The 11,971-nt window shown below is 38.1% G+C and overlaps 4 protein-coding genes across 6 annotated transcripts; 3 read left to right on the forward strand and 1 right to left on the reverse strand.

Moving 5' to 3' along the window:
- Window positions 1-10: 10 nt before the first annotated feature.
- On the forward strand, window positions 11-1,470 carry LOC105687094 (solute carrier family 35 member E3-like). Its single transcript, XM_012402464.3, has 5 exons — window positions 11-643; window positions 733-885; window positions 964-1,046; window positions 1,155-1,293; window positions 1,373-1,470. Exons 1-5 carry the CDS (start codon window positions 152-154, stop codon window positions 1,439-1,441), a joined length of 936 nt encoding a protein of 311 aa, XP_012257887.2. The 5' UTR covers window positions 11-151; the 3' UTR covers window positions 1,442-1,470.
- A 452-nt stretch (window positions 1,471-1,922) lies between these two features.
- LOC105686999 (ruvB-like helicase 1) lies at window positions 1,923-4,219 on the forward strand. The gene is made up of 3 exons (XM_012402301.3): window positions 1,923-2,180; window positions 2,445-3,120; window positions 3,325-4,219. Exons 1-3 carry the CDS (start codon window positions 2,040-2,042, stop codon window positions 3,876-3,878), a joined length of 1,371 nt encoding a protein of 456 aa, XP_012257724.1. The 5' UTR covers window positions 1,923-2,039; the 3' UTR covers window positions 3,879-4,219.
- A 191-nt stretch (window positions 4,220-4,410) lies between these two features.
- LOC105687114 (glycine dehydrogenase (decarboxylating), mitochondrial) lies at window positions 4,411-9,252 on the forward strand. Its single transcript, XM_012402496.3, has 10 exons — window positions 4,411-4,754; window positions 4,840-4,918; window positions 5,783-5,918; window positions 6,009-6,399; window positions 6,487-7,007; window positions 7,097-7,379; window positions 7,467-8,116; window positions 8,189-8,655; window positions 8,736-8,881; window positions 8,954-9,252. The coding sequence occupies exons 1-10, from the start codon at window positions 4,548-4,550 to the stop codon at window positions 9,062-9,064; spliced, it is 2,991 nt and encodes a 996-aa protein (XP_012257919.2). The 5' UTR covers window positions 4,411-4,547; the 3' UTR covers window positions 9,065-9,252.
- Window positions 9,088-11,847, reverse strand: LOC105687116 (HMG box-containing protein 4). Of its 3 annotated transcripts, none has more exons than XM_012402501.3 (5): window positions 11,598-11,847; window positions 10,354-10,898; window positions 10,197-10,272; window positions 9,846-10,025; window positions 9,088-9,762 (listed from the first exon to the last, which is right to left on the reverse strand). In XM_012402501.3, exons 1-5 carry the CDS (start codon window positions 11,722-11,724, stop codon window positions 9,350-9,352), a joined length of 1,341 nt encoding a protein of 446 aa, XP_012257924.2. In that variant the 5' UTR covers window positions 11,725-11,847; the 3' UTR covers window positions 9,088-9,349. The 3 variants fall into 3 exon arrangements, with proteins under 3 accessions (XP_012257924.2, XP_012257923.2, XP_012257925.2); XM_012402500.3 differs by having other exon boundaries at window positions 10,354-10,904; XM_012402502.3 differs by lacking the exon at window positions 11,598-11,847 and adding an exon at window positions 11,014-11,136 and having other exon boundaries at window positions 10,354-10,904.
- Between the last annotated feature and the right edge of the window lie 124 nt (window positions 11,848-11,971).

Raw genomic sequence — 11,971 nt, forward strand, 5'->3', positions numbered from 1 at the left:
CATAACCAGATGGCAGTACCAAAATTGATAACAGTCAACAACAGCCTCTATACTGATAATTCGGACATGGTCAACCTAAAAACAATAATGTGAATTTCAAGATTTATGTTCTGATTCAGTCCCGTGACATTCGGGAAAAATACCTGTCAAAATGAATGAAAAACTTTTAACGTTCCTTTGCCTAGTAATGAACGTTTTTTTTTCCATAGTGATCGTGATACTTAACAAAATGCTTTATATTCGTGTTGGTTTCCCAAACATAACTCTATCCATGATACACTTCATTGTTACCTTTTTTGGGTTGATTGTATGCGAAAAAGTTGATGTATTTTGTATAAAAGATGTGGCCGTTAAAGGAATGGTTCCTATTGCTCTGACGTTCTGTGGATTTGTTGTACTTACAAACCTCAGCCTTGAACATAACACCATCGGAACTTATCAAGTGGCTAAGATGCTGACTACACCCTGCGTTATAGTTATGCAGGCAATATTTTATCAGAAAAAATTTAGCATCCTTGTTAAGCTCACTCTGATCCCTATAATATTAGGAGTGATAATTAACTTCTATTATGACATCAGATTCAATATTCTTGGAACTATTTATGCCATCCTAGGTGTACTTGTGACATCTCTATACCAAGTTGTAAGAATTAACAATTTAGTGTTGTATTTTCTGTTGCAGGTACCACTTTTTGAATGTACCACAAATTCGCAATTGTAACTTTGTTCCAGTGGGTCAACAGCAAACAAAAAGAGTTTCAAATGGATCCAATGCAGCTCCTTTATTATCAAGCGCCACTATCTGCAGCTATGCTATTTTTAGTTGTACCTTTTTTGGAACCTGTTGGTAACACGTTGAACCATTCATGGACATTTACAGACATTGTAAGCAACACGATTATAGTTTATTGTTGCAATTAATGTTGTACTTGCTGAATCACATCTTATACTTCATTATTGCAGCTGTTGATATTATTGTCAAGTATTATTGCATTTTTTGTCAACTTGACGTCTTACTGGATAATTGGATACACATCCCCACTGACGTATCCTTTTCAAAAACAATCACCGGAGCCAATAGAAAACGAAACTCTTCCCAAGTATGGGTAAAAATAGACGTATCAATAATACTTTCCTCACAGAATTTTTATCAGGTACAATATGGTTGGACACTCTAAATTTTGCTTACTTTTACTCGGCGGTTCCATTATCTTTCATGAATCGCTGGCCTTGAATCAAGCTATAGGAATCACTTTAACTCTAATTGGAATCGTTTTCTATGCTCGGGTTAAGGCAAGTACAAGCAGCTGGTTGGTTCATCCCTTGAATTCCGCATGAACTAAGAATCTAATACTACTTACCATGATTTCAGATGAAAGACAGCGATCAGAGGAAACTGCATATGACATTAGAGGAAGGCAAACAACTTTATAAGAATTAACAATGTACAAAATATATTTATGAAACAAAGTTTGATGTTGTACAGAAGTTTTATTCATTGAAAGCGTTTAACTTGGACTAAGCAATGCTCAGCCGATAACTTTCCTTTTGTCTTAGCTCTGTGAACAAAAAATCATTTGAAATGAAAAACTTGAACATAATTTTACATTTATTTTCCCCATATATCATTCTGAAAAAAGAAATTCTTAATTAAGTAAATCTGAATGAAAAAATAAGATTCTAAAAAAGGTCAAAGCGTACCTAGAGCTGAACATCAGTGACAACGTCCATAGAAATGTAATGAAATTTTCAAATTATATTGATTTATTAGCTTTTCTCTCAGGCACATCGGACCTGAATATTACATTGTCGTTTGGGCTTATATACTCCTTGTTCAAACTTTCAGCAGCTAGCGAGAAAAATTTGGACGGCTGCAGTCATCTGTTGATCAAATAATTAACAATGTTCGTTTCTGAATACTCCGAAAGGGGAAAAGTCACATGGCGACGGAAAAAAAATAATCTACACCGGCAAACAAATTTTAATCGAGCGTCGCGCATTTTTGAGAACCTCGTTTTGGTCTCATTTAATCAGCAGTCATGAAGATTGAAGAAGTTAAAAGCACTGCCAAGACCCAGAGAATTTCAGCACATACTCATATCAAAGGATTAGGCCTTGATGAGAATGGAATGGCTATTCAAATGGCAGCCGGCCTGGTCGGTCAAGAATTAGCACGAGAGGTTAGTAACGCAATAACATAATTCTCAACTAAAATTGTTCCCGATATTGGTAGAAAAAAGCGCTATTTTATTCATATCTATATCTATTACTCATCATCATTGTATCCACCCAGCACAATCTCATAAAAGTCTAAACCTGTAATCCTGATTCAACGGACTCCGATGAAATCTAAAGCATGTAACAGGATCCAGAATTCGAACCAGTTTGACACTTCATGCTCCCTTTTCATAAAATATCTCCTCTGAATAATGTTTATTCTACAGGCTGCTGGTGTTGTTGTCGATATGATAAAGTCGAAAAAGATGGCAGGGCGCGCAGTGCTGCTTGCTGGTCCTCCAGGAACAGGTAAAACAGCTATTGCCCTTGCAATAGCTCAAGAGCTAGGTAATAAAGTACCATTCTGCCCAATGGTTGGTTCTGAAGTATACAGCTCAGAAATAAAGAAGACGGAGGTATTGATGGAAAACTTTAGACGTGCAATTGGTTTGCGCATTAAAGAAACTAAAGAAGTTTATGAGGGTGAAGTTACGGAGTTGACACCAGTAGAGACTGAGAATCCGACGGGTGGTTATGGAAAGACAGTTTCACATGTAGTTATTGGACTGAAAACTGCTAAAGGAACGAAACAATTGAAGCTTGATCCAACAATATATGAATCTTTACAAAAAGAGAAAGTTGAGACCGGTGACGTAATTTATATCGAGGCGAATAGTGGAGCAGTAAAACGACAAGGACGCTCTGACAATTTTGCCACAGAGTTTGACTTAGAAGCAGAAGAATATGTGCCTCTGCCTAAAGGTGACGTTCACAAGAAAAAAGAAGTCATACAAGATGTCACACTGCATGATCTAGACGTAGCTAACTCCAAACCACAGGGGGGCCAAGATATCATGTCTATGATGGGGCAGCTAATGAAGCCAAAGAAAACTGAAATTACCGGTGAGATTTGCTTTACAGTATTCAGAATTAGCTGGTAGAAATTTTCCGTGTTTCTTCTCATGAATGCTGTATCTATTGATCAAACAACAAGTATTGATCGTTATGTTATATTTCCTAGCAACACAAAATCACATGTGGCATTAATAATTTGAGAAAACCAAATCTATAAACTTATTGATTGAAACATGTTCAATATATTTTCAGATAAACTGCGCAAGGAAATCAACAAAGTTGTGAACAAATACATCGATCAAGGCATCGCTGAGTTAGTTCCAGGAGTTTTGTTCATAGATGAAGTTCACATGCTGGATATTGAAACATTTACGTACCTCCATCGAGCGCTAGAAAGTGCAATTGCTCCCATAGTTATATTTGCAACGAACCGTGGGCGTTGTATTATCAGAGGCACCGAAGACATCGTTTCTCCGCATGGAATACCCCTTGATTTATTGGACAGATTACTCATCATCAGGACCCTTCCATATTCAAGAACAGAAATCGAGCAAATTGTTAAGTTGCGAACAACAACTGAAGGCTTACAAATTGAAGATGAGGCCTTGACAGCCCTTGGCGAAAGGGGTACTAAGACAACACTCAGATACGTTGTACAATTATTGACACCAGCTGCGCTGACTGCTAAAGTGAATGGAAGAACTGTAATCAAGAAGGAAGATATCGAGGAAGTTGGGGGCTTATTTTTGGACGCTAAATCGTCTGCCAAAATTCTAACACAGCATAAAGACAAATATATGAAATGAAAGTGAGTTTTAATCTAAGCTGAGACATTGCCTTAAAATTTATATACTTGAAATGAAATCGTGTTCTGAATCCCGTGTCAATTAGCTTCTGTGTTTAATTAGAAGATTGACATTTGTTGCTGATTATTTTCCAGACTAATAATAGATATTCGAAACTCGTATATTCGCAAAGTGGGAAAAAGAAAACCATTCAAATATGGTCTAGTTAAAATGATTCCAGCAATAACCAATTTTTCCTCCATGCATCAATGTTTTAATTTTATATGTTTCACATTTATCCAAATTGTATTTTGTTGCATGTTCTTAAAACATGTTAATAAAATCTGTTACTATTCTACGAAGCTATTGAGTATCTTCAAATGTTAATTTATTGATAACACCAAGAAAAAAATTCTCTACACGCACGTCCCGCAAGATAGATAAATCCAGATCCATGTGATAGCGTAATTGACACATGTGAAAATCTCTGCTTTGTACCAAGGTCAACAAAGTTCATGCAATAATCTCTAGACGCACTGACATCAGGGAGTATTATCGCTCCGAGGTAGTATAAAATCTCTGCTCAAGTTTTAAACTGTTAGTTCGACACAGCCCCATAGGAGAGTACTATATTTATTATTGCTAGTCTGAAAGTTTTTTGTGAATACCAGTCCTAAATATTCTAACAAAATGCAGTGTGTCATGAGAGTGTCCACCTGCTCCCAACTTTTACATGCCCAGAAAAGTGCAGGAAAACACGCACGTACATTGGTAATTAGCAGCGCAAGATTTTCCAATCTAGAAAAATTGTTTCCAAAGAGGGAAGAATTCCAAGTCAGACACATCGGCCCAAGAAAACACGAGCAACTGCAGATGCTTGAAACCATTGGATTCAAGGTAAGAGACTGGAATCTTGTCAAGCAACAATATTTTTTTCCATCAATCAGAAATTAATTCGGGAATATTCTTTTATACTTTTCAGAGCTTGGAAGAACTCACACAGTCTGCTGTACCAGCGAATATTTTTTTGACTAAACCATTGGAATTAGAAGATCCACTCAGTGAGTGTATTATATTTCATTATTTTTTCATTGTACGAAGAAAACTCAGCGGTTGACTGCTGCGATCCCTATCAGAGTTTCATTTTTAAAGATAATGCTAATCTAAGTGATGAAATTTTGAAAACGTTTTGGTATTTTCATGAGATAGTCAAGAGTAATGACGTAGTTTCGTACATGTTTGACAATGGCAAACGGGATTATAAGAAGCCCCCAGCGAAGCAGGAGGTCAAGTTTAGCCAATGGGTTATCGTAGGGTTGCTGGGAGGCAAAGATAGCACAGAGGTTGCAGCACGTGTGTTATCCATGTTGCGCCACAATCCGATCTACTTATAGCAAATTTGAAGAAACAATCAGCAAGTTGGCTCACTTTTCTGCTTGTCAATATTGTTTTCTTCTTCAGAAGTTGTTATCGGTTGTTAAAACCTGATGAAAATATTACATTGAATGAACAATAAAAAATCTATGGGTGTACCCTTATAAATCAGTAGTATTCCAAGCTCGAGAGTTTACGATATTAATGTACGTCATATTTAATACTTTCATAGAAGTGAGAAAACGTGAAGTCAGATAGGGGACACGAGATTCATGAATATCGCAAAAATAAATGTTCCATAGCTGATAATCTTATGTATATACAGCACGCATATCTATGGTCAAGGGGTCGAACCGTGACTTGAGATGTACATTCACGTGACTTCTAAGATATCAATTCCTGATATCGTATGAATGAATTTTGCCGATTTTAGTACATGATAAATCAAAATTAATTTTTCACTACATCATAGTGAGTTTGGATAAACATAAATTTTTTAGGTCAAGGCTTTTTCTCATGTACTCTACCATGAGAAAATTTTACATTTTCAGATGAGTATGAATTAATAAAAAAAATCCGTGAAATATCAGAGAAAAATGAAGTCTGGCGAAGTTTCATCGGTATGGGCTACCACAACTGTAGCGTACCACATACAATTATGCGAAACATTTTTGAAAATCCAGGATGGTGAGCAGATAGATAAATATTTCGAATCACTATTACATTTCTTGTAAAATGATTGAAACCTGCATAAAAGTATGTCAATTTCTAATTCAGGACGACACAGTATACACCTTATCAGCCAGAAATAGCTCAAGGTCGATTAGAAAGCCTGTTAAATTACCAAACCATGGTTTGTGAGCTCACTGGAATGGAAGTCGCAAATGCTTCCCTGTTAGATGAGAGTACTTCAGCTGCAGAAGCTATGGCGCTAGCCTACAGGCAAACAAAGAGAAAGAAAATTTTCTTATCGAACAAACTTCATCCGCAAACAATAGATGTTGTCATGACCAGAGCCAAACCCTTGGGTTTGACTATTGAGGTGGGTGACGTCTTCAGAGCGGATCTCACAAAAAAAAATGTGGCAGGAATTCTAATACAGTATCCAGATACAACTGGCCTCATTCAAGACTTCTCCAAAGTAGTCGAACATGCACATAACAACGGAGTAAGACTCTCTCAATTAGAAAATTTCATAATAAAAATCAATAGCATTTCATCTACAGTAACGTTTCATTAATTCAATTCCACACAGACGTTGGTATGCGCAGCGAGTGATTTACTTTCATTAACTTTACTCCGGCCACCAAGTGATTTCTCATTCGACATATGCATCGGTACTAGTCAAAGATTTGGGGTACCGCTAGGATATGGAGGACCACATGCAGGATTTTTTGCTTGTCGTCAAAGCTTGATAAGACTAATGCCAGGAAGAATGATCGGTGTCACAAGAGATGCCCATGGTCATAACGCCTACAGATTAGCTCTGCAGACCAGAGAACAACATATTAGAAGAGACAAAGCTACAAGTAACATTTGCACAGCTCAAGCATTATTGGCCAACATGTCCGCAATGTATGCTATTTATCACGGGCCATCAGGTTTGAAGGATATTGCAACAAGAGTCCACAACATGACTTCAGTTCTCGCCAGCGGTTTGAAGGCTGAAAAAAATGACGTTCAGACTGCAAACTTCTTTGATACTGTCACCGTATTACCACGAGATGATATTCAAACCATAAAAAAAAGAGCTGCAGAGGCTAAGATCAACTTGAGGTGAGTGAAATCTAGTTTGATAAGATCATCTCGACGTCCTTTGCTTTCTGATCCATACCCGCGTTTAACTGTTCTTTGAAATTTTGAAGATACAATCCCAACGGTACGATTGGAATATCTTTTGATGAAACAACTACTCTACAAGATGTGGATGATCTCTTTAGAATTTTTGGAGCCAATACAACATCTGAAAAAGTTATCAAAGAACAATCGAAAGAATTGTACAGCGTAAGCAACTCGCCATTCAAACGTACAACGCCTTTTTTACAACATCCAATTTTCAACACACATCACTCTGAAACAAAAATTGTGCGTTACATGAAATCTTTAGAAAATAAAGATGTTTCACTGGTTCACAGCATGATTCCATTGGTGAGTAAAACTCAAATCACAATCTTAGATACCTAATTATCTACATGGATGCTATAATTGTGTTTCTTTTCGTTTTTTTTCTTGCAGGGATCCTGTACAATGAAATTAAACTCGACTACCGAGATGATGCCGTCTAGTTTCAAGAATTTCACTGACATACATCCTTTTGCACCGATTGACCAAGCGAAAGGATATCAGGAACTTTTCAGCGAACTTGAAAAGGATCTTTGCGCCATAACAGGCTACGACAGGATTAGCTTTCAACCAAATAGTGGGGCGCAGGGTGAATACGCTGGCTTACGAGCTATACAGTGTTACCACGAGTCAAAGGGTGAAGCCCACAGACAAGTTTGTCTCATACCCGTTTCTGCTCACGGCACCAATCCTGCTTCCGCACAAATGGCAGGAATGCAAGTTGAACCTATTCTAGTGCGAAAGGATGGCTCTGTTGATGTGGTCCACTTACAAGAAATGATTGATAAATTTCATGATAATTTATCTTGTCTAATGATAACTTATCCATCTACCAATGGAGTTTTTGAAGAAACTATTGCCGACGTTTGCAAAATGGTACACGCCGGGGGGGGTCAGGTTTATCTCGATGGAGCCAATATGAACGCGCAGGTTGGACTCTGCAGACCTGGTGATTATGGAAGCGACGTATCCCACTTGAACTTACATAAGACTTTTTGCATTCCTCACGGTGGCGGAGGGCCTGGTGTAGGACCAATTGGAGTGTAAGTAAATGTTGATGGTAGTACTCTGAATATGCATTTGAATCCGTCACGTAAAAAATTTTTTTCATGCAGGAAACAACATCTTGCACCGTTTTTGCCGTCTCACCCTGTAATTAATCCTCTGGCCAATGACACGAACAATGGTAAGCAGAGTCTAGGAACGATTTCAGCTGCACCTTTTGGTTCTTCGGCAATATTACCGATTTCCTGGGCCTACATTAAAATGATGGGGCCAAAAGGGTTACGACAGGCAACTCAAGTAGCAATTCTAAACGCTAATTATATGAGCAGACGATTAGAAGGTCATTATAAAACTTTGTACACGGGTAATACAAAACTCGTAGCACATGAGTTTATCATCGATGTGAGAGATTTCAAAAAAACTGCTAATATCGAGGCGGTGGATATTGCCAAGAGACTGATGGACTATGGATTCCATGCACCAACTATGAGTTGGCCAGTCGCTGGAACCCTAATGATAGAGCCAACCGAATCAGAGGACAAACTAGAGCTTGACAGATTTTGCGATGCTTTAATTTGTGAGTTATAATCAATAATTCGTAAACAAGAAACCCCCTTTTTTCAAACACGTGTTTTATGTTTGAATATTTTGTTGCAGCGATAAGAAATGAAATCAGAGACATAGAAAATGGTAAATTAGATCCCAAAAATAATCCATTGAAAATGTCACCTCATACCCAAGAGCACGTTATTTCCTCAGAATGGAATAGGCCATACACGCGGGAACAGGCTGCTTTTCCCGCTGTAAGTATACGAGACTCACTTTTGCACTATCACTTTATGACACATTATAATCACCATTTTCCTTTTTTACAGCCATTCGTCACCGCTGATACTAAGATATGGCCTAGCGTGGGAAGAATTGATGACATCTATGGAGATAAAAACCTCTTCTGTACGTGTCCACAAATCTTGCCTGAATATTAGTTACCGATCATTAGGCTATGCTATTTATGTGTAAATATTTATTGTCGTTAAGATCAAACTAGATACATTATCTTTAGTTCATACATCTCGATTGCGTATATTTATTCTGTGACTTCACAATCACTTGTATCAAACAGTTTAGCTGAATAATGCGTATGTTTTTTTAATAAAATAATGTTATATTTTTTTATCATGTGACGTAATTACATGTGATGATTGAATGGATTCAATATACATATAACCGTGTTACGTGCATTAAATGAGTCGTATCACTTGGACAGTTGTTCACAGACCGGGCATAATGTATGCAATATTATCTAGCATTTGAGAAAGCGTATCAGGCTGCGCACCATCTGTCTCAGGTACTTGTTGAGTAAGACAGATTAACGGACCCAGGGCACAGAGCAGTGAATCCAATAAAACCGAGAGGCTACCTGAAACTGCTATCTGGCCCTCATGTTCTTTCAATCTTTCACCGATGATAGTCAAACTCTCACCAAGCAGTTTCAAATGAGCAGCTACATCAACGGGCTGCATGCCTACCACTTTGTACATCCCTGTGCCGATGACTGGCTCATTTACCAAGTCCTTACCACCCCTACTGGACGGTGGAGAAACCGGAATATTTCCTACTACGGATGGAACACCTAGTTGGATCGTCTTTTTAGAGGGGCTGGTTTTTGTTTCTTTGCCATTGCCTGAAACAAGTTTGAAGATAATTGAAAAACTATTCACGTATGAGGAAATCAGTCCCAAGACAAAGATTGAGGATTGTAATTACCAATCTTGTTAATAAATTTTTTCCTTGATGTCGGAGGAGGCATTTTCCAGACAGACTCATTTTTGGTTGCTAAGCTCGGTTTAGCAGCTAGACGTTTTGCACGTCTCCGCCAATTGTACTTCTCCAAATTAGGAACTGTGGCCCATAGTTCGCCGAGGCGTTTGGAAATGGTTGCAAAATCTGAGGTAATGAATAAATCCCTTTAATTCTCTCGACTATATACGTATGCGTAAAAAATTGGTGATTTCACATTACTCAAATGTAAAAAAAGCCACTACTTGTATCTAATAAGAAGCCAATTTAGCTGAAGATTTATCAAGTTACAGCATACGTTCATCAATATTTGCTCACCCATTTCAGGAGACTGTTTCATCAACTCATGTCTTATTTCTTTTGCCCATAGCATGTATGCTGTGAATCTCGTTTTCTGAAATCAAATATCATTTACTTATTTTAAAGACTCAAATACCCCGTGAAGATGAAGTGGTTTATTCAATGTAGTACGTACACCCTTGTCTTTTCTTTGCGCTTTCATTCGGCCAATGATCTTTCCATCCTTAATAATCAATTTCTTTTTGCACTTTTCAAGCATGTAAAGGCTGTTTGCCTGTGACGGAGCTTCTTGACCAGGCGGTTCCAACCTTCTAAATCCAGTTTCTCTATCATCTATTAATAGCGGATCAACTTCCTCTTCGCTACCTGACTCCATACTGTATCTGTCTTCATCATGCAGTCCGGTGTCATCGTCGAAATCAGATCCTGACGATTGTCCTTCGTGTTCGGACAACGGCTCGGCCTTGACTCTTCCTGGCATGATATGTGGTCCAGAATTCTTACGTTGCCTTGGAGTTGGTGGATGAGGGGGAACATAGCTTTGGCTGACATGTTGCTGCTCTCGTTGTGTTTCGTAACGCTCCAGTAAATGTTGGGTATGTATTTGTTGAGCTTTTTGCCGCTTGTACTTGCTGTCCGCTATGTCATCGGGCGACTCAAAGTCCATAAGCTTGGAGGACTTTTTGCGCACACGCCCACTACGCGATATTCCTGTAACCTCTAAATCTGAAATGTAAAGCCAACTAGATCTTGCCAACAAAGAGACAGGGATAGATAAACATCGCAGCAAATCTAACTACCAATGCAATGTCAAATTAAGAAACTAATCAAGTACCAGCCAACCATCTGAATTAGAGAGTTCATAATACTGGAAGACGTACAGCTAGCAAGGTATTACACGTGCTTGTAATTTATTCAACCGTATTCCGGATGGCAGAAGGCTTGTAAAAATAAGGTCCTGCAAGTAATAAAGATCTGTCATACCACGCAAGAATTGTACTCTAAGAAAGAATAGTTTCGCGTATCATACACAGCGTGATACGCACATGTGAAAGTAAAATGATAACAATTTACGAGTGTATTCAACGGTTTGATTGGTATTATTATTTGGTACTATGGTTGTAAGTGTGATAAAATATCGTCGAAAATTTGAGTAAAATAATTCTATTAAATGTATCGACCGGCGAAAGCTGCGCTCAATTTACGCGCCGCGCATTCTAGTTCTTGAACGGACCGTTCAAAAATAACAAGCGCTATATATGATAACGAAACTACGCAAAAGGATGGAAATAAATAAACATTTTCTACAAAATACGCTGGCTTCATGCGCCTAAGTCTACATCAATTTTGACACAGTAGTGTATAGGATGCAGCTAAACTAGCAAGATAATTATTACAAGTGGCTTGAACCTCTCTCACCATCTGCTTTTTGACGTTTCGGAGACGCGAACGATTCCATTGCGTCGATTTGGTCGAAGTGCTGCTTCTTGCGCCGCTGCGTTTGTGGCTTCACCAATTTTTGTACTTTTCGAATATCCGCTTGCATGACGTGCGTATTTATCTGTTTAAACACTGAGTTAATTGAATAAATTCAATACTTAGCGATTTCTCTATAAACAAATCAAGCTCTTTTTAATCGCGATGTTTTAAAAACAACTGAAGATGCAATTGGAACTCGATTGCGCATGTCACACCGGATCTAGATTGAAATTAATCTTTGGTTCGTTAATTCAAGCGGGAATATGTTCGGAGTTTCAGATCCTATCAGAGAACGATTCTATTGATAGAAAATA

This window comes from Athalia rosae, chromosome 1 (assembly GCF_917208135.1).
Source record: "Athalia rosae chromosome 1, iyAthRosa1.1, whole genome shotgun sequence".
Taxonomy (NCBI): Eukaryota; Metazoa; Arthropoda; class Insecta; order Hymenoptera; family Athaliidae; genus Athalia; species Athalia rosae.